The sequence below is a fragment of the Acipenser ruthenus genome, chromosome 1 (assembly GCF_902713425.1).
Source record: "Acipenser ruthenus chromosome 1, fAciRut3.2 maternal haplotype, whole genome shotgun sequence".
NCBI classification, from domain to species: Eukaryota; Metazoa; Chordata; class Actinopteri; order Acipenseriformes; family Acipenseridae; genus Acipenser; species Acipenser ruthenus.
Genome location: NC_081189.1, coordinates 7324399 through 7346773, shown reverse-complemented (window position 1 = coordinate 7346773; position 22375 = coordinate 7324399). Strand labels below are relative to the sequence as shown.

General features: G+C 40.6%; 2 protein-coding genes across 6 annotated transcripts in view; one reads left to right on the top strand and one right to left on the bottom strand.

Annotated features, from left to right (window-relative positions):
- Positions 1 to 221: 221 nt before the first annotated feature.
- LOC117403869 (baculoviral IAP repeat-containing protein 1-like) lies at positions 222 to 15906 on the top strand. Its single transcript, XM_034925836.2, has 15 exons — positions 222 to 453; positions 2746 to 3292; positions 3950 to 4049; positions 4558 to 4639; positions 5104 to 5158; positions 5543 to 5668; positions 5886 to 5985; positions 6233 to 6308; positions 6759 to 6825; positions 7513 to 9636; positions 10176 to 10346; positions 11376 to 11537; positions 12087 to 12173; positions 12267 to 12431; positions 14897 to 15906. The coding sequence occupies exons 2-15, from the start codon at positions 2749 to 2751 to the stop codon at positions 15268 to 15270; spliced, it is 4233 nt and encodes a 1410-aa protein (XP_034781727.2). The 5' UTR covers positions 222 to 453; positions 2746 to 2748; the 3' UTR covers positions 15271 to 15906.
- Positions 15907 to 16503: 597 nt separating this feature from the next.
- Positions 16504 to 22375, bottom strand: part of LOC117404024 (calpastatin-like) — a 68156-nt gene continuing 62284 nt past the window's right edge. For all 5 annotated transcript variants that reach the window (XM_058989401.1, XM_058989238.1, XM_058989354.1 and 2 more), the window contains 4 exons: positions 21292 to 21366; positions 21069 to 21155; positions 19043 to 19109; positions 16504 to 17855 (listed from right to left, as the gene is read on the bottom strand). In XM_058989401.1, the coding sequence (XP_058845384.1) occupies positions 19053 to 19109; positions 21069 to 21155; positions 21292 to 21366 (219 nt within the window). In that variant the 3' untranslated portion in view covers positions 16504 to 17855; positions 19043 to 19052. The remainder of the gene's footprint in view (positions 17856 to 19042; positions 19110 to 21068; positions 21156 to 21291; positions 21367 to 22375) is intronic.

Here is a 22375-nt window from a genome sequence, read left to right as displayed (position 1 = left end):
ACCCATTTTGTTGCTCATCAGTTAAAGTTAGTAATTTGCTTCTAAACGGTGTACCACTTTAACACTTACCGCAAAATAACACCTGTAGTTCGAATTTGAAACATTTTTAAAAGCGCTGCCTTGATGGAGAACTGAAACTGAAACGGTTAATATCTTAAACCTGACTCAAGCAAAAGAACAGTCCCGTGAGCGTTTGAGGAAGTGTTTGCATAAAAAGGAATCCCCGTGGTTGTATAACATTACACTCAGGACAGGACCCAGAAGGACAGAGTCTTTTATTGAAGTGGAACTATCAAAGGACGTCCACGACACAAAGAGAGTTTTAAACTCATCTGAAAATACTTCTGTACCTTAAAAGATTGAGGCTTTTCTCTGAAGGCATCGAAATAATTCGCAGCATACTGGATTGGAGAGCAGAAAGGTGTTCTACAAAACAAGTTATCAGCGAAGGCTGTGAGTATAAAAACTAAAACTAACGGGCAGCAAATGTGTAGTCTAACAAAATATTAAAAAGGTGTTCTTACAATACAAACATGGTAGTCATTTGAAGCGTGGTTTATATTATTAACACAGTAAGTATAATCTGTTTTCCCTCTCGTTGAATGTGGAAACAAGTAACATTTTGCAATGTAGGAGTGTTTAAAGTTGAAGTGACGTAACATTTCGCAATGAACAACTGTCTCAGGTCACACAAAATGTTTTAAATCCTTTGCAAAATTCAATGCCTGTGTCTGCCTTTCAGGTACTTGTTGATTCATTGCATCCTGAAATCAACGCCAGCATAAGCATGAGATCTTTTTCGATTACCGCGCACATTGTTTTCATACTCTTATAAGTATGGCTTGAAGTTTTTGGTGTTTATTTTCCTTTGAACGGTTTGCCTTTAAGTCTCAAACCGCTGCATCCTAGTTATGAGAACATTCTGTTAAATTAGCGAGAAAGAACACCACAACACGAAACAGACACGTTGGAAGCTACCGGTAGTTCCCAGGCAAGTGTGAGAACGAAATGCAACTAGTTAAAGTAGCATCTGGGGGAAGTGATTAATGTCATTGCTTGCTCTTGTGTTCGAATAATGAAGACAGTGAAACAGAATCACCAAGTCGAGTCATGAATTCCTTTAAATTTAGGACGTACCATTTAAAACCATATTTTTCTTATACAATAGCCCTGTGTAAGGGTGCTTAATACAGGTTTGAGTCTGTTGCTGTGTAAGAGAATTGTGGTCGCTGGTCTCGTTAGACAGGTGGTCGCTTAATACAGTTAAATAAAAGCACAAATATCATTGGGAGGAATTTAAAGTGTTAGACCAGGTGGTCGCTAAATAGAGGTGGTCGCATGAATTCCGATGAAGGACTTGTAGTCCGAAACGTCCTGATAATTGATTTGTAATCAATTATTCTACCTTTTTAAGTACCTGAAATATCATTTTCTTTTTTTCTTTTTTCTTATTGATCATTTTGGTACACAGCAGTTTTCCTTTTTCTCAAACTATATATATGGGGGAAGGCAGCACGTGTTAGTAGGTGACGTAATCACACACGTAGACATAAGCCCCATGTAAACCCGATATACGCACCTTGCAAAAGAAGCCGGCTCCTTTGTATGGCGGTATCGGCGCTATGTTTTAGTGTGAGAGGACCCGGGTTCGCGCTTGCGTTCTTCCAGTGTGTGTGTTGCGCCTTCCTGTGTTAAATGAGAAGATCGCTACAATATGTATGCATTACATTTAAAATAAAGGTTACACGACGTATCTTATTTTATTATAACCTGTGTTTTACCTCTTTTAAATGAGGAAATATTTCAAAATTTACAATAAGAGTTTGGAGTGCCATGTAATTTCACAAAGAACAGCGACGGGCAGACATCTGTACTATTAAAAAAAAAAAAAAAGTATGGAATTGTTTTAGTTTTATTGTAACATTCTCATCAACAACAAACTGTATTCACTACTGGCACCAAATGTAATTATTAATTTGTTTAGTTTTTTTTTTAATTTAGTCGTTGCCAATTAGTTTTTATTATTTTCTCCCCAATTTGAAATGCCCAATTATTTTTAGGCTATTTTTAGGCCCGCTTCTTTACACTCTGCAGACTCACCATGCAGCCGCCTCAGAGCTACAGTGTCAGAGGACAACGCAGCTCTGGGCAGATTACAGGCAAGCCCGCAGGTGCCAGGCCAGACTACAGGGGTCGCTGGTGCGCGGTGAGCCGAGGACACCCTCGGCTCCCTCCCCTGAACGACGCTCGGCCAATTGAGCGCCACCCCTGGGAGCTCTTGTCCACGGTTGGCTGTGAAATAGCCTGGACTCGAACCGGCGACGTCCAGGCTATAGAGCGCATCCTGCACTCTAGCGAGTGCTTTTACTGGATGCGCCACTCGGGAGCCCCAAATGTAATTATTTTGTATATATTTATTTTTGCTATACAATATCCACACACATCTGTCCGACTCCTGTCTCAAATACAGCTACACTACCAGAGTCTTGGTAACATGATAAGAACTCCAGGCTTTTTAAGCCATAGATTTATTTACACTTACACTGGTCCAATGTGTATGAACCTTGGTGTTAACATCATTTCCATCTGTTATCTAAATATTATTTTCTACTGTTCTCTACATGCTGTTTATAAGTCATACACTTACTGTCACTCTGCTGATGGTTCTCATTTTGAATTTGCAGCCCTGGCTGGGGATGTTGCTACTGACACTTTTTAATTTGTATTTATTTTCATTTTACACAGATCATGGCGGAGCAGAACTGGGAGTTAGATCCAGCTGCCCTGCAGGCTAAACTACCCATGATGAATATAGACATGGTGAAATTTGTGGCCGAAATGGAGGCAGAGTATAAAAAAATACGAGAGCAGAGACCCCAGGGGTACAGTCACGCGCTGAGAAGCGAGCTGAAAAGACTGAAAACCTTTGAATGTTTAGAGACATATTCGTCCTGGTCTCCTGAGGAGATGGCTGAGAATGGGTTCTACAGCACAGGCATAAACTCCAGCATGCAGTGCTTCTGCTGTGGGTTAGTGCTTTGCACAATGAGTATCAGTAAAACTCCATATGTTTGCCATCAAAAGTCAAGGCCAGACTGTGACTTCATTAAAGGTATAGATGTGGGCAACATACCAAAATATGAGGTCAAAGTTCAGAGAGGAGAGGTTGTTGCCGTGGAGAGAGTGGACGCTTACAGGAGTGAGGAGTTCAGGCTGGAGTCCTTTAAAGACTGGCCTTTCTATTCCAAAACAGACCGGGCCTCGCTGGCAGCCGCTGGCTTTTTCTTTACTGGTAAGTTGATTAAGTTGATTTGAGGAAATGAGGGGTCATTTTGGTCAATGGCAGTATCAGTCATTGTATTGGCCATGTACTGTATATAAAAAGCTTTTGGGGGTAAAGTGGGTGTCCGATATTTCTTTAGGCATTGCCCCAGAAGAGAAGAATTACCATTCCGCTCTGGAGCCTATTTAATCAACCTATAACCCAGCAGGATATGCCATCACAGGATAGTGTTAGAGCCTTTTACAGCACCAGGGAATCCTCCTGCATCAAGAAATACTAAAATGAACTCAAATTCAATGGCAAAAGTTTCAAGTACAAGTCTTTTTCAATCTCTTCTCCAGGATTGCATCAGCCACCTTTTGAGTACAGCTGCAACGTTTATAATATGTAATGCTATACTGCTCAATGCCAATGAGGGCGATGATGTACTGTGTTAACTGTAAAACCCATAATACTGGCTATGTGAGAAAAACACCCAAGTTCACAGAAGAGAGGTTGATGCTTACAGTTGTAACATTTAAAAACATGTCTCTCATGAAACTTATCTTTCTGCATAGAATATTAAAAAATATAAAGCGAATGATCAGGATTTTGTATGTGTTTTGGTGTGGAGTACATACAGCAATAGGGATTACGCTGTGTGTGTGATTCCCTTTCACTGCACAGGTGTAAAGGACAGAGTGCAGTGCTGTTGCTGTGGTGGGGCTCTGGCTAACTGGGAGGTAGATGATGATCCCTGGAAAGAACACTGCAAATGGTTTCCAGAGTAAGTGAGCAAAGGCACATGCACATAATACACAGAGTGTGGGCTTCCGTTTCATTAATACATGCTTAAACTGTAAGATTAAACCGGGAATGCTGCTAACCACTCAGATAACCCATAGCAAGAAGCACTGCTATAGAATCATATATAAAAGAATGTGTTTAGGACTACACAGCACTAATGTTTCTAGGAAATTGACTATGAATAAATATGAAGTGAGAACACCTTTCACTTCATGGTTACTACTGCTCGCTTTCCAAATGAAAGCTGGTTTTGTTTCCTCCGGTAATAACAGGATTACAGCGTCGATGTGGGATACTTTGTTAGTTTTTATTATCTGTGTATGATTTACACCGTCACAATCATAATTCACACAACTCCAATCGCTGCTACAAACAGCGACGTGGTTGTGTCGTGTAAACGCAGAAAAGGGAACTTCAGTCTGACTCGTTAATAAAAATGAAGCTTCAAAAATCTGTTTCTTATCTCGTTCTTTTTTCATCCGAATTAGATGTGAATATGTGAAGAGCAAGAAATCAAGTGAAGAAATTGCAAAGTACACAAAGAGTTATGAAGGGTTTCACGCAGTCACGGTAATGCAGTTCTGTAACGTTCCTCACTGTAATATCTGCAACACTTCCTGTTTCTGCCTAACAATAGGATCTTGTGTCGTGTGTATCGTTTCCCAAGCCTGAATTTCTACATTGTTCTGAGACCTTGTGACTGTGATGAACTGACTTGAAAGACGTTGTAGGGAAAGTGCTGAAATCCAGCACTGCAGGGAAGCAGAACAGGTACAGGGGTGTGTGCAGGGCTGCTCACACATTCAGTTGTAATTTACAAACATTGATTAGCCAATCCAACAGGCTACATACCTGCTTAGCTGTTGTGCTTCTCTGTACTTCCTATACAAATATTACATAAAGCAAAGGAAAAAGGTGACAGCAAAGCCTACTTAAGCAAGATGTATTTAAAAATGTGCATTGTGTCACAAAATTGTATTGCAAATATATAAAAAAAAAATGTATGTAAAATTTCTATTTGCTTGCATTTCTAGGCAAAACATTACTGCTCAGAAGTTTGGCTAGATCTGGAGAAACCAACTGAAACAGGTTATTTATTTGAAGATACAAAGCAAAGCTGTATTTCTAACCCAATTTGACCTCTCTTTAGCATTATCAGCATTAGCGGTTGTAGTTCAGTTTCACTCCAGTGGTCCAGCTGCACTATAGTAAATGACCTACCACACAGGATGTGATTAGACCCTGTTACTTTTCTTTTTTGTTGCTTTGGCTGATCTGAAAAATAAGTGTGATATAAAGGTACATGCATAGACAGTCAGCCTCCTTCTTATATATGTATTCTTATTAAAAACTCTAACCTGGCAATTTTTATATATGTATTCTGATTAAAAACTCTAACCTGGCCATTTTATTTTCATTAAATACATGACACACAACAAGTAGAGCTTTACATTCGAGTTTTACACCTCTCAGGCAACTCGGAGGTCATCACAACCATCTTTAAATATGAGGAGGTTCGTCTGGACTCCTTTAAAACATGGCCAGAAGATGCTAAAGCAGACCCCAGCATGCTTGCAAAGGCAGGGTTTTTCTATACAGGTACAGTAAAAGTCTTTTGTCTCCTTTTTCCTATTTATACTTTAATGACATGGAATTTTTACATGGAGAGGTGCTGGAAACAAGTTAATAAAATAGATACCCGTGATTGGATACTTGTGTCATATGTATCACAAAACAGTCTTAATACTAACCTACCCTAGGTGTCTTGTGCAATATGCACTATAATATTCCTAAAAAGACCAACCTTACATCCTAGGTACTGGAGACGCTGTCCAGTGCTTTCAGTGTGGTACAAGATTAATACAGTGGAAGTTGGAGGACGATCCTTGGACAGAGCATGCTAAACATAATCCAAGGTAACGTTTGGGGAAAAAAAGAAATTCTTATATAAAAAGATACCTAATACGCTGAGGACCATTGGGGACTAAGCAGAGACCAAACAATGAATCCCCCTTTGACTTGAAGCACATTCACACCAGGATGAAAGGCTAGTGATTGAGCCTTCTTCATCACCCAGCAATCCCCCTTTAGGAATGCAGTTTCTGCAGATGAATAAATGGTCATTCAAAATGTTGTTTTTGAAACCATTTACCTGTTTTCCAGCTGCCAGTTGGTTTGTTGCATGAGAGCAGTCAAAGACGAGAGTGAGAGTACAAGCAAATTAACAACTTCGAATGAGGTAATATTCTAATCTAACAGTATAGTCAATCAAATACATTTGATAGACTCTTAAAGATAATAAGAACCAAAATTATTATTATTATTACTTTCTCAGCAGACGCCCTTATCCAGGGCGACTTACAATTGTTACAAGATATCACATTATGTTTACATACAATTACCTATTCATACAGTTGGTTTTTTTTTTTACTGGAGCAATCTAGGTAAAGTACCTTGCTCAAGGGTATAGCAGCAGTGTCCCCCACCTGGGAGTGAACCCACCACCCTCTGGTCAAGTGTCCAGAGCCCTAACCACTGCCTCACCCTTTACACTGTCTGGCTGCAGGTTGCTTTTGGTACTTTTGGTTATTCAAACAGTATGTTTCACATTGTAATGGAACGGGCTGTGTTGAATGAATATTCTGAAAAGTTCATCTATAAAGCTTTTGCTCAAAAACTTAAAAAACAGGCAGAAGCAGCTGATCTGGAGAACACAGTCTGGAGTGCTTTAGAAGGAACAAGCTCATCCATCACAGGTAACTGTAGTAAATGATGCATTCATGCACATGCACACATACACACAGGCCTGGCTAATAATGAGGTGAACAGGGTGTTTGTTTTAACAGCTTTGTGTAATTTTGCTAAAACTACAATAACATTATATTAGCGCAGGTAAAGGGGAAAGCATTTAACAAAGGATATATGGTTTGGGTGCAGGACTATTCGCTTAGCTTGAAAGAGAGTGGAATAAACACACTGGACATCCATGGAGACCAAACAGCTTTGAAAATCCATTTCATATATTAGGAACAGGGCATGCTCAAACCTGAAAATACTGATGTGGAGCACAATGAAGCTTTTGAAATGAATTATCTTGCAGTCTTCAAGGGTCTTTACAAAATACTCAGTAATACTTAGTATTTACCTAGTATTTAAGTACCCCTCTTTTCAACAGTGTTAATCATTTTCCTGAAACCCATGCATTGGCAAATGTGTTTACCTGAGCAATGGCACAGATTCAAATTTGACATGGGGTTTTCCCATAAGAAGAAAATGCTGCTGTTTATCTCCAAAACAACAATGTCTATAAATGCGCAAATAATAAAATATCTTGTGTCCTTCAAATAAGTACTGACTATTATTATAATATTATTATGCTTAGAGATACCTTGTCTGGGATTTTAAAACATTGACAGGTTTTACATTTTTTTTTAAATTTACAGACCAAAGTCCAGAAGAAAACATTTGGTTTTTAAAAGCAAAGGGCTTGTTTGTTCAGCTGAGGAAAACGTATAATAGCTTAAACTTCAGGAAAATCTTTTCATTATCTGACTCTGTGCATACTACCCCGGACCTCAAAAGTCTGTTTGCTTGGCTTCCCCTGGTTTCTAAGAGCCTGAAAAACGAGCCAGTCCATCAAGTGTCCCTTCCTGTCCTTCTGAGGGATCTGAGCCGCATCACAGTTGTCGAAGGGGAAGTGGGCAGTGGAAAATCAGCCTTGCTCAGGAGAATTGCAATTCTGTGGGCATCTGGGAGCTGTCCTGTGCTACAGAGGTTCAAGCTGGTATTTTACCTCTCTCTGAACTCACTGAGCAATGGTCAGAGCCTGGCTGGAGCAATCTCAGAAGAGCTGTGCAGCACAGGGACACACCTGACTGAGGAGTCTATCAATGATATTATCTACCACCTGAAAGACCAGGTCTTATTCCTGCTGGATAATTACGGTGCTGCAGGTTCAGCTCCGAAATGCATTCAAGATCTGATTGTGAAGAACCACATGAATAAAGTCAGTGTGGTCATTGGAGTCCAAACGAACAGAACAGCAGCAGTGCGTCAGTACGCATCTTCAGTGCTCACGATCGCAGCATTCCCAGTGTACAGCGCTGTATTTATCTTGAAGAATCTCTTCTCCCACAGCATTAGTCTTGTGGAAGGTTTTTTTGTTCAGTTGGGCATGTCACAGTCATTGCAAGGCATTTTAAAAACACCACTTTTCACTATTGCTGTTTGTGCTCTGTGGGTCCAGTACCCCCAAAAGAATACACATAACAGTGCTATTTGTAAAGCTTACCTGCACTATATTAAGCTGAAGCACCTCCGTCAATCAGAAAAGATGAGATGCATGATATCATTCTGTGGAGACCTTGCCTTAGACGGACTGTTTGACCAGCGCTTTGAGTTCAGTGATATAGACCTTGAAGATGCAGGAATTGATGCTGAAGAGGCTATCCATCTGGGTTTATTGAGTAAGTTCACAGCCCAAATGCTCAAGCCTGTGTACAAATTCTTTCATGCGTCTTTCCAGGAGTACCTGGCTGGCAAGCGCCTGAGTGAGCTCCTTGAATCCGAGTCCCAGGAACATGTGGAGAAAGGCTGCCATTATTTGAAGACAATTGACACGTTCCTGAAGATCATGGTCCATTATAAGTTCTTTTTGCTCTATGCATGCAGTTCCTCTGCATTAGCCACTCAGAAAATCATCAACCACTTGTTTCGTGTTGCTGAAAGCAAAGGGTTTTATGATTCCAGTTCAGAGAATGGCAAGTATGTGCCCCATCATCCGGAACTTTTTGTTCTTGAAGAGTTGTTAAGTGTTGTCCTACCTATGGAAACTGCCCAACCTATGGGAAAGGACTTTGACATTTTAAAGGATCATTTTCTAGAGTTTGTAGTTGGAGTTGCTTATTCTGGCAATTCGGTCTCTGACTGCGCTCCTCGTATCCTGGAATACCTCACTGGTAAAAGTTTAAACCTTACAGCTTCAAGGGCGTTCAATCAGTTCGTTAGAGAATACCCTGAGTCGCTGGAATTATTAAGTGCAATAAAGATATTAATATCTGGACGCAAAAAAGATCAATGTCCAGACCTTGTGAAAATGGGTAAGATATTAGAACCACATGGCAAGCCAGTTGTTGAGGAAGAGTTTGCCTCGGCGTACCAACTTTTAAGTAGTGTTGCTGAGAAAACACGTGCTGACAGTGATAACATTGAGAACTTCAGAGGGATGTTATACAGACACCTTCCAGAGTCCATAGGTCAAACTTTCTTAACAGCAGAAGGCAAACATAAAATGCCACTGCTCATACTTAATGTGCTTCATGTGGATGGAATAGATGAAAAGGACTGCAAGAATCTGATGGTGCTCTTTTCAGTTTCGGAACAAGTGGAGGTAACCTTGAGTAACAGTGAAGGATTTCTTGAAAGCATTCAGCCTGCTCTTGAGATATACAAAGGGATTTTCAGAAAAATCGAAGTTCATTGCACCCATTTAAGTAAACAGGAGGAAGAACTGATTGTATCGATGTCTGCTCTTCAGTCGTTGCATCTGAGATTCACACAAGTGCCAGGTACAGTATGAATTTCTAATGGTTTGTCTAAAGGGTTCTGTCATAATGCAGAGTAGCTGATCTTGGCTGGGGGCCCATTGGAAGCGCAGCATTGGCCTTTGCATTCTCATGTGGTTAGCGTGGAGAATCGGCATCACGATTCAGCAAGCCCTGCTGGTCAAGTCCAAGCAGTGAGTTCTAGAGCCAAGCCCTTTCCTCCAGAGTTCAGTAGTTTAATTAGCTTAACAGCAGGTATGGAGGTTTCATGTTGATCTCGGTGCCACTGATCAGTAAGTCGGATATGTAAGTGATCGGTAAGTCGGTATGATGCAACATTTGAAATGGGAATTGTCAAATTTTGGAGAAACAACTACACTCAAAACAGCAGACTACTGTCAGTCTAACAAAATATCTCTAAATCTAATCATAAAATGTATCTAATCGAATCATAAAATGTATCTCTAAGCAGTCATAACCAAGTAGAAGTAAATATACTTGCTACAATAACAACACAGCTGAAGACAAAACCATGATGTTTTTATGTTTCTTTTTTTTTCTAGAGCATTTGATTCAAAATTTGGATACATTTTCTCATCTTAAAGAGCTATCAATTGATGGTCCAAATGACAGCAAAGTGTTTGACAAGATACCTAATGGCTTTGGAAGTCTTCACCGTATGGAGAAACTCATCATTAAGAATGTGACCCTCGTGGAGGATTCAAGCAGGCTTGGTAAATATTGGAGTGCTTAGTGTTTTATTACTACAAGTGGTCATGAAATTGACTCCAAGTTAAAAATAAATTAGAAATCTATTTATAAGCATTTATAGAAAACTTAATTGTAATTACAGTTGTAGAAACCTATTGACTATGTTAACTATGTAAATCTATTACTTGCAACAATTTACTTTCAATGCCTTTCCCTACACTGTCATTGCATGTGTGGTTACAAAGAAACTACACAACTGCATGTGAAAATCCAGTGCAATTAATGAGGATGTGTGGCAATGTGGCCCGCCCCTGTGTGCATTTGTGTGTTATATGTTGTATGTTGCGTGTGTTAATGTTGGTGTATAGAGATGGCTGCACGGGATATAAATGGGTGTGTGCAGCACGAGTTATTTAAGATGTAGAATTGTATTTAGGCACGAGGATGGCACATCACTTCACGTGCATTTAAAGTATTTAATATGTGAGCACGAGGTTGCACATAATTAATTCACGTGCTGGGATTCAAATGAATAATTAATTGGTAATTGAATCCCAGCACAACAGTATATATAGATGCACATTTTACTCACTCGGGGTTGTGTGTTCGGTGAGTGGAGAACGAGTGTGGAGAAGGAGAAACTAAAAAATAAAACTAAGGAAAGTAAAATAACGTAAATAATAAGTGTTTAAACTCACCGTGTTTGTGTGTCTGTCCGTGCACCGTTTGTTAAGTGTTAGTCCGTTTTGTTTGTCTATTTATTTTGGCCTCAAGTGCCGTGTCCTGTGTTTTGTTTTGTTCAAACCTTTTATTTTACAATAAAACGGCGCAAGCAAGCGCATTTACCATTTCATCCACCGTCTGTCTGTGTACTCCTTTCTCGTCTGACGTAACAACTAGAGCCTGCTTGTCACAGGATGCTATAAAATGGCAGGAATAAAAATCATCATGAGAGGGCATTGCAGTCTGGTCGTTGATAAAGCTGTAGCAATGAGCGCATATCTCTGCTGATAATTGTTATTTGTATAAATGTATTTGTATTTTATTTTCAGCCCGGTTTGTTCAGCAGTTTTCCAACCTCCAGGTTTTCCACCTCAGTTGCAGTATCTGCCCAGGTTTGGCTGATATCATTACTTCACTTGCAAACTGCAAGAAACTTGAAAATATCTCCTTTCGAGGTTCTACTCACTGTGATCTTGACGATTTACCTTTTGGTAAGAGGGTTAAGCAACCGGTTTATATACTGTAGAGGATACTCCATGAATCTGCATAGAGTACTGCAGTTATTCTATAAATGAGCATATCTGAATGATTGTTTACAGTGATTTTCTAGAGTGAAATAAGCACTTTCTAAACCTGAATTCAGTTTAATTTAGAGGATTACTTTCCATAGATCAAGCTCTGCACCTGCTTAACAGCACAGTGCAATCTGAAACAGTGCGATTCACCTGCAGTTGGATTTGAAAGAATGCAGATAGACTCCAAACTGAGATCTGGGATGGAGGGATGGAGTAAAAATAATTTAAAATGAATACTGTACTTTATTTAATCGAATGTGTGTTTTTAGTAGTTAGTAAGTAGAAACAAAAGGAAATATACAGAACACACATAATAGGATATTAAACAGGCGGTACATTAGTTATTACAGGAATGTAGATGATGTAAAGATACAAATCTGATCCTTTAAGTTGAAAGTGACTGACGGAGCACAGTCTTAATTGTGAACTGGTCTTTATTAATTACAACCACCACTTTTTAAACAGTGTCATCTTTACCAAACTTCAAAAACCTTAAGATCTTGGACCTGAATTCACAGCACTTTACAAAACACGAAGAAGCTGCCTGTTTTGGTAAGACATGTTCCCGTTTCTGTTTTTAGTTCATTTAATTTTTACTGAACAGGCGATCTAAAACACAAATATTTGATTGTCCATATTTCAAAGCTCGTGCCCTGGGATCTCTGGCTTGTTTAGAGGAGCTGAATCTTCCTTCAGGAAATGGCATGAAATCAACCATCTCCACTGTAATTGAACAGTTTCAGCATCTCAGACATCTGAGAATTCTCTCAGCCACTCTCGTGCTTGTGGATAGCAACCTGCATGAGTTAGGTAAGTGGAGTCAACGGTGTACTTTGTACCATATACAGTGCCTTGCGAAAGTATTCGGCCCCCTTGAACTTTGCGACCTTTTGCCACATTTCAGGCTTCAAACATAAAGATATGAAACTGTAATTTTTTGTGAAGAATCAACAACAAGTGGGACACAATCATGAAGTGGAAAGAAATTTATTGGATATTTCAAACTTTTTTAACAAATAAAAAACTGAAAAATTGGGCCCCCTTAAGTTAATACTTTGTAGCGCCACCTTTTGCTGCGATTACAGCTGTAAGTCGCTTGGGGTATGTCTCTATCAGTTTTGCACATCGAGAGACTGAAATTTTTGCCCATTCCTCCTTGCAAAACAGCTCGAGCTCAGTGAGGTTGGATGGAGAGCATTTGTGAACAGCAGTTTTCAGTTCTTTCCACAGATTCTCGATTGGATTCAGGTCTGGACTTTGACTTGGCCATTCTAACACCTGGATATGTTTATTTGTGAACCATTCCATTGTAGATTTTGCTTTATGTTTTGGATCATTGTCTTGTTGGAAGACAAATCTCCGTCCCAGTCTCAGGTCTTTTGCAGACTCCATCAGGTTTTCTTCCAGAATGGTCCTGTATTTGGCTCCATCCATCTTCCCATCAATTTTAACCATCTTCCCTGTCCCTGCTGAAGAAAAGCAGGCCCAAACCATGATGCTGCCACCACCATGTTTGACAGTGGGGATGGTGTGTTCAGGGTGATGAGCTGTGTTGCTTTTACGCCAAACATAACGTTTTGCATTGTTGCCAAAAAGTTCGATTTTGGTTTCATCTGACCAGAGCACCTTCTTCCACATGTTTGGTGTGTCTCCCAGGTGGCTTGTGGCAAACTGTAAACGACACTTTTTATGGATATCTTTAAGAAATGGCTTTCTTCTTGCCACTCTTCCATAAAGGCCAGATTTGTGCAGTATCCCACCTCAGCTGTAGATCTCTGCAGTTCATCCAGAGTGATCATGGGCCTCTTGGCTGCATCTCTGATCAGTCTTCTCCTTGTATGAGCTGAAAGTTTAGAGGGACGGCCAGGTCTTGGTAGATTTGCAGTGGTCTGATACTCCTTCCATTTCAATATTATCGCTTGCACAGTGCTCCTTGGGATGTTTAAAGCTTGGGAAATCTTTTTGTATCCAAATCCGGCTTTAAACTTCTCCACAACAGTATCTCGGACCTGCCTGGTGTGTTCCTTGTTCTTCATGATGCTCTCTGCGCTTTAAACGGACCTCTGAGACTATCACAGTGCAGGTGCATTTATACAGAGACTTGATTACACACAGGTGGATTCTATTTATCATCATTAGTCATTTAGGTCAACATTGGATCATTCAGAGATCCTCACTGAACTTCTGGAGAGAGTTTGCTGCACTGAAAGTAAAGGGGCTGAATAATTTTGCACGCCCAATTTTTCAGTTTTTTATTTGTTAAAAAAGTTTGAAATATCCAATAAATTTCGTTCCACTTCATGATTGTGTCCCACTTGTTGTTGATTCTTCACAAAAAATTACAGTTTCATATCTTTATGTTTGAAGCCTGAAATGTGGCAAAAGGTCGCAAAGTTCAAGGGGGCCGAATACTTTCGCAAGGCACTGTACACGTTTGGACTATAACATTTCTTACTGATTTTAATATCCTTTTACATTCGCTATCCTCTATTTATGCTTAGATCATTATTTACCAGGCATAATAACTAGAGTTCCTTTTCAATAACAGAGGATGCCTTTGAAAAAAAAAAATAAAACCACTTAATTTTTTTTTACCGTTCAGCTGTTACACTGTTTTCCAAAGCAGAAGCAGTGGATATTAGGCCCTGTCCACATTAGTCTTCTCAAGCCATATTAAGGGTTCAAAAAGTTTCAGTCCTTAACACGATTTGTAAGTGTTCAAATAAACGAATTTGAGACCTACTCATGGAATAGTCTGGAACCTGATTTTAGGTGAAACCGTGTCAGTTAACCTGGTTTACCTGTAATCAGGGCACAGAGTGAGTTTGAGTGGTTATAATATGCTCCGGAATGCCACGCTGCCTCGGGTTGTATGAGACCATGTAGATTGAAAGATCCACGCAGTAAACAATCACGCAATTGTGAGAAGAAAATGAACTTTTAGTACATTAACCATTAGTGCCTGCTGTGGGCACACAACAATCTGAGTAGAAAGTGGTCGACCAAGCAGCTTGGTGATGCTGCTGCATATACCCACTGTGCTGCACTTAGCTTTGGAATTTAAGCATGGAATTCACAGCCAGCATGGACACAAGATAACCCTGTTCTGAGCCTTTGCTTCTCGAACACGGTTGTGTTTAAGCCTAGATCATTATCTAAGCAGAAAGCCACAGTCTGACACAGAACACACATAATATGACATTAAACAGCTCAGAAGTTACATTCAGTTATATAGGAGTATAGATTCAGTCTGATTTTTTTTTTTTATTGTTTAGCAAAAGCTGCTAAAGAAGGACATCTTCAAGCAATTCAGATACTGGATCTCGCTGCCAACCATGACATAACTGACTCCGGCTGGAGAAACTTCTTTCTTACCTTAGATGGCATGCCTAACTTAAAGGAACTGACCCTCAGCAGATTGTATACCCACAGCCTGCAGCCTGGCGATTCTACAGTGAGGGCTTTTGTGCAGTGCGTCTCACGGCTCCGCAGTTTAATGAAAATCGTGATGTTCGGCTGGCTGCTGGACACGGAGCATCTCACCATGTTTAATAAGATGAAGGAGCAGCACCCACAGTCAAAGTGTCTCAGTATCATGTGGAAGTGGGCACTGCCCTTTGCACCAGTCATACAGGATGGAGCACCCTAGGTCATGACACCAGCACTCAATAATCCCTTTTCTTGTCCTTGTTTTGTGTTTTTCATACCTATATTTCATCAAAAATAAGTAATAGCTGTTTAAATAGATGGGTGTGATTGTTTTTTTTTTACATAGTGCAGTGCATTATATAGCCGGGCAGCAGTGTGGAGTAGTGGTTAGGGCTGTGGACTCCTGACCGGAGGGTCATGGGTTCAATCCCAGGTGGGAGACACTGCTGCTGTACCCTTGAGCAAGGTACTTTACCTAGATTGCTCCAGTAAAAACCCAAATGTATAAATGGGTAATTGTATTTAAAAAATAATGTAATTGTATGTAATAATAATGTGATATCTTGTAACAATTGTAAGTCGCCCTAGTTAAGGGCATCTGCTAAGAAATAAATAATAACTGTGAAATTAAAGTTTGATTTTGACAGCTGCCATCAGCATGTAATTCCTTATGATAGCATTGTTATTTATAGATCAATTCAGACTAGTCTACTACAGATTAAATAATTTACTATAGATCCAATAATCTATACATCACATCTCCAACATTGTACTAAGAACGTGCTCACCCACCCTATAGGCAAATACATGTACTCTATATACCTGATGGAATAAAGATTGCTCTGTTGATTTGTGACTGTGGTCAGTAAACCTCTTGTGCCTGTTGATTGGACAGACAGGTATAATAATGTATACTAATATTATACAGTTGTGGTGTTATTAATTTATTTCCAGGTGTCCCATAACCTTTTATTGTTGTTTAAAGTACATTTCTGATGATAATAACAAGTGTCACCCTTTTAATTTATATAGATATTAAAGAGTAAGTTACTGTTTGTAGTCCTTTGGGCTGCTCTTCTTGTCATGACTCTGACGCTGCTGTTTGTTTTTGACAAGTCTGTTAAGGTGCGTTGACTTGAGCTCAGGAGCTGCTCTTGAGTTTTTCATTACGATAAGGATTAGGGTTACAGTAGAGTTAAGGTTTGGATTAGGGTTATTGTATTAATTGCTATTAATTTAACATTTTTAATATCCTATTATATGCTATAGTAGATTTTCCTTATTATTCACCATGCTTACTAACTCTTGAAGTAAAAAAAAAAAATAATTCAACCACTCTGTCTTCTGAAAAAGACTTTCTGAAGTTACTAACAGTTGCCACTGACTGTTTTTTGAGGCGTATTGTATTTGTGATGAGTGGAAACCTGTGACTTCATAAATAAATATAACTAGACACAATATAAACATATTTTATTTTGCTTTTTTTTTTATAACGCTTTGAAATTCATATTTTAATAAAGTACCCAAAAAGCCAGCCAATAAAAAGAATGCAATTTCCAAAACCTTTTATACAATGTAGTGCAGCATTTCCTATATTATTATTTTGTTATGTAAAGTTACAGAATCCATTCTTACAAGCTTTTACACAAACCAGGTTTACTGAAAACAGGAATTCAACCAAGAAAGAGAATGTTCGCCTTTTATATGTTATTAAAAAAACAAAAACAGATTTGTAATTTTGTGATTCCGTTGTGAACACGGTGTGGATTTCCAGTGAACAGAAATGTGGTGTGTAATATGTGGTATCACCATTCTGAACTATGAAACACTCAAGTGTTATATTAAAGTAATACTAAAATAAACTGATATTCTAGGGCAACAGTTATGACTGAAAGTCATTTTAGAAGGACTTTCTACTAGAAAAGTTTGTAATAGAGAGTTAGAAGTTTCTTTAGGTATTACTTAATATGCACCATTGCTGTCATAGCTTACAATAATAATGGTGTAAAGACCATCAGTACAGGATAGCCCCCTGTCTACAGTGAGCACTGCGATGCATCCCTGTGTATAGATTTCCCATGTTAAAATCACCTATATAATAAAAGTGCCTGTCCTGACCTGCGCGTGTGCTGCATGCATGCATGCCTGCTTGACTGTAATATAACTGCTTTACTGATGTTCTTATGGATCTGATTCTATGATTCATATTCTATCAGATTATCTGTGTCTGCTTGCTAGTGATCACTGAAACATTCCTGCCCCCCAAAAAGGAGATTAGTTTTGTAAACCTCCAGTAAATGGTTGCAAAATGCTGGTTACGCTGCCAGCGCAGACCAGTTAACACCCAGTGATAGTGGTTTCCAGTAAAGGGCACTGTGGGCTTCTATTGAGAAATGCTGCAGTTCTGAGCTTTTTGCACAGGAGAGTATGGGCACTGGCGAGACACTTTTTATATCCACTGCCCTCCACAGTCACACATCTGGTTGAAGGATATATATATATATATATATATATATATATATATATATATATATATATATATATATATATATATATATATATATCCTTGACAGCAGAGATGTGATGTATACAACAGAAACAAGAAGAAAAAATTGCTTATACATATCAACGTAGGTAGAGAAACAATCTGGTTAGTACAAGTTGTTTTGTGCTTAAACTTGCAGGAAAGCCAAAGTGTACAGAGAGTTTACAGGAAAAAAACACTATCAGCCATTTGGTACAGCAGCCTGGAACCCCAGTCCCAGTAACAAAAAGAGGCAAAAACAAACCCCTTTAATTGTGCACCTGTGTAGAAAGAAAACAAACAAACACAGGGTTAGGATCTTCATACATTTATACTACCACCTGGGTGCCAACAACTGGCACTGCAGGAACAGAGATTTCACTTTAGAGATCTCAGTCGTGTTTAGACTGGGGGCATAGCCCTTCCGAAGGCTGAGGTAACATGGACAGGGTTTTTACATACTCAGTGAAAATGCAACAGTCTAAGTTTTATATCAATAGCTCATTGGGCACAGACATAATGTTATTTACATTTTAAATAGTAAGCAGATAGGTTTGTTGATTGTTGGAGTAGTATTGTTTCTTGGGATAACAAAATACTGAACTCAAGTAATGTGATTTCATAAAAACACCAGGAGCTCAGTGTTTGGTATTTGAGTTCAGTCAAAATTGCCACAATGAGTTGATTAAGAATCTGTATAAAAAGCCATTCGAAAAGACATGATTTTAATGGAATCATGTAATGACTGCAATCATCTGTTCAGGGTAATCTTTCTTTAAATCAACAAACTGTAATTTGAATAATTATAAAAAGTAGCTTTGTCCAATTCATTATAATAAATAATAAAGTCAATAACCCTGGGCCCTACAGGGGTCGCTATGAGCCAGTGTAAAGAGTGCCAGGCTGGGGAATACTTCCAGCAGATCACTTACCTCTCAGGGTTTAGTGAGCCAGTGTAAAGAGCACCAGGCTGGGGAATACTTCCAGCAGATCACTTACCTCTCAGGGTTTAGTGAGCCAGTGTAAAGAGCACCAGGCTGGGGAATACTTCCAGCAGATCACTTACCTCTCAGGGTTTAGTGAGCCAGTGTAAAGAGCACCAGGCTGGGGAATACTTCCAGCAGATCACTTACCTCTCAGGGTTTAGTGAGCCAGTGTAAAGAGCACCAGGCTGGGGAATACTTCCAGCAGATCACTTACCTCTCAGGGTTTAGTGAGCCAGTGTAAAGAGCACCAGGCTGGGGAATACTTCCAGCCGATCACTTACCTCTCAGGGTTTAGTGAGCCAGTGTAAAGAGCACCAGGCTGGGGAATACTTCCAGCCGATCACTTACCTCTCAGGGTTTAGTGAGCCAGTGTAAAGAGCACCAGGCTGGGGAATACTTCCAGCAGATCACTTACCTCTCAGGGTTTAGCGAGCCAGTGTAAAGATCACCAGGCTGGGGAATACTTCCAGCAGATCACTTACCTCTCAGGGTTTAGCTTTTACTTGTTTTCTTGGGATCAGTTGTTGTCTCTGCCAGCTGCTGTTTTGCCTGTTGGGAATATAAAATAGAGTCTCAGATACTGTCATATTGTGCCGACAATCTCTGTGACATAAAACTCTTGCTTTTCATGTCAGTTAAATATAATTTATAAATAAATACATAAATAAAATATAGAAAAAGCACTTCCTTATCCAAAATGTCAACTCCAAGCTCATTTTAATAAAAGCAAGTCTGTCCACTCAGACAATAACACTGCAGCTCTTGATCTTCTGCCAAGCCTGCTGTAAGCAAATTTGCAGAATCTACTGAAGCAAAACCATCTGTAGGTGTGCCAGGAGACTGCAGACTTCACTAGGAGTTAACCCTGCAGCGCAGTCATTAATAGCTGCTCAGTTAGTACAGATCACTGCTACTGCATTCACACTGAACGGCTCCTATAGAACTTCTAGCTGGCGTGCATGTATAGCAAAGCTTCTATGTGCTGACGTGTACTTACACAACTCAAATTCCCAACGGTGCACTCAATAGCTAGGAATCAAAGAGGGAAATCTGCCAAGATGCCACTTTTTACCATCACAGGCACACATTGCAGTGTGCAGGCAACAGTAAGATTGTTCAATCACACCCTACTTCTTAAAACAAGGTATGGTTAGCCTAAAGAACCACACGCTGCAATGCATACGACAGCACACAAAGCAGGACGGAAACACTGTTCTCTGTTGCTGAACAATGTTCTTGAAAGTAATAAATAAACAGATACATCAGGAGCACAAGAGTCAAGTTCCTGTCACAAGACAGGTCATGAGAGTAAGAATAAGAAGCGAATGAGAGCTGTTGAGAGAGCCTTGCAGCGAGATGTGTTTCAAGGTGTTTTAAAGCAGCCACTAGGTGGGGCTACAAGCACACACATTGCGTTCATGTTTGAACGGAGAGTTTGAAAGGCAGTGCTTTACGAATACACAATATACAATAGCATAATTTTCTTCTGTTTTGGAGAAATAAATACACTTGGTTAAAATGAACAGAGCACAGGCACTGAAAGCATTCCTATTTAAAAAAAAAAAAAAAAATACTCAGTAAACAAGCTCCTGTGCTAAAACTTGGGAATTCAAGTTTGAACCCATCTGTTTTGTATTGGGATCTGTAATAGATTAAGGCTGATCGCATGCATTGCGACTCCTACAGAGAGTAATTACTGTTTGAGCAGGAACTCGCACTTCCAGTTAGGCAACAACAACAACAATTGAGAGGTCAAATGTTGGATCCCTGGGCGTGGCTGATTATTCACAGCCGGAAGTATAACACGAGTCCTCTCGCGTTTGGTAGATCTTATTTGGTTATTTTGCATCCGAGTCAGTTGACTGGTGTTATTGCTCCCACTGTAGAGTGAATGTGCATCACCAACAGTAAAAAAAAACAAAAAAAAACACACCTTTAGCATGCTGGGAAAGGAGTTCCTCAAGAACATAAAAAAAAAAGAATTGTACAACAAATGCGTCTTTCTTTGCAACTTGAAATTTAGCACAAAGCACTGCATTAATTAAATGTGCATGAATAAACTTTATTCAATATGTAATCTACAATACTCTACATGTGCAACACATTGTAATAATTCAAAACACAAGAAAGCTGGAACGATACACACTGCAGTGACATTTTCTGTGCCAACACTGCACTGCAACTTACTTACCGACATGCTAACCATGTGCTTTAACCTCCAAGGTGATATGAGCTGGGGTGGAGATCAGTTGTATGTCTAATAAACTTGAATGATGTTAATCAGAGTGTGACCATAACCCAAGTGAGATTATCAGGAGATTTCCCCCCCATTGACTCCCATTATATTCCAGATGTTTCAATGTGGTGATAATATGCGGCTGGTGACATTAACAGGAGTGGTGTGAAGCAGGTTTGCCTGTACAGTGCATTACTGGTGTTCAAATGCTGTACTGGATACAGCCCTCAATGCCTGGCATGGAGTACAATACGTCAGTGTTGTTCAGGTACCTTGGGGGGTTGACTTGGGTCTGTGCTCTGTGTCTTAGGTTTTGCTGCTGCTGGAGTAGAGCTGGGGACCCCTTTCTTGTCTTCAGCCTATTAAATTCAACACAACAATGAACTGTTACACCTCAGCAGACTCACCAGGACTCAAACGAACGATCAGGGTTTAAAGATGCCAGCGAGTTAAACGCTGTTTCCAACATATAAATGCACATGAACGTATTCCTACCTTTTTCTGAGGCGGAGAGTCTGATGTAAATCCCATAGATAAGGCATCAAGGGCATCTCCTTTTTCTTTATCAATCTGGAGGACAGAAGGGCAAGACTGAATTCCACAGGTTGGCAATTGACTGTCTCATCACCCACCCATGCTCCCTCACTGCAGAAATTCCCGATGGCTCAGGAGAACAGAGCGTCGGTGCGTGTCCTCCGATCCCACTGGCAAGACAATGCCCTCTACACACAGGAGCTCAACAGCAGATGGAGCTACTAGTCCCTGGGGGAAAGGGCCAGCCCTGCAGATGTCCACTTGTGCTCACTGGACACTTGTAGAGCGATGAGGCGACAGCCTCTGTCAATTTTGCCTCCCTAACACACAAGAGAGCCAGAACCAATGAAACGCTTCCTGCGAAGATCAGCAGCTTCACCAGCCAGAACGCGACCCTGCACTCCCCGGACTGTAGGTCTCGCCCGGCACTCCCCAGACTGTACGTCTCGCCCTGCACTCCCCAGACTGTATGTCTCGCCCCGCACTGCATGTCTCGCCCCGATCTCCCTGGACTGTACGTCTCGCCCTGCACTCCCCAGACTGTATGTCTCGCCCCGCACTGCATGTCTCGCCCTGATCTCCCCGGACTGTATGTCTCGCCCTGATCTCCCCGGACTGTATGTCTCGCCCCGCACTCCCCGGACTGCATGTCTTGCCCTGATCTCCCCGGACTGTATGTCTTGCCCGGCACTGCCCAGACAGTACGTCTCGCCCTGCACTCCCCAGACTGTATGTCTCGCCCTGATCTCCCCAGACTATGTCTCGCCCTGATCTCCCCGCACTGCATGTCTCGCCCTGATCTCCCCGGACTGTATGTCTCGCCCCGATCTCCCCGGACTGTATGTCTCGCCCCGCACTCCCCGGACTGCATGTCTCGCCCTGATCTCCCCGGACTGTATGTCTCGCCCTGATCTCCCCGGACTGCATGTCTCGCCCTGATCTCCCCGGACTGCATGTCTCGCCCGGCACTCCCCAGACTGTATGTCTCGCCCGGCACAACACACGCCACTGCCTTTAGTAGGTGAGACGCTCAGGGATCACTTCA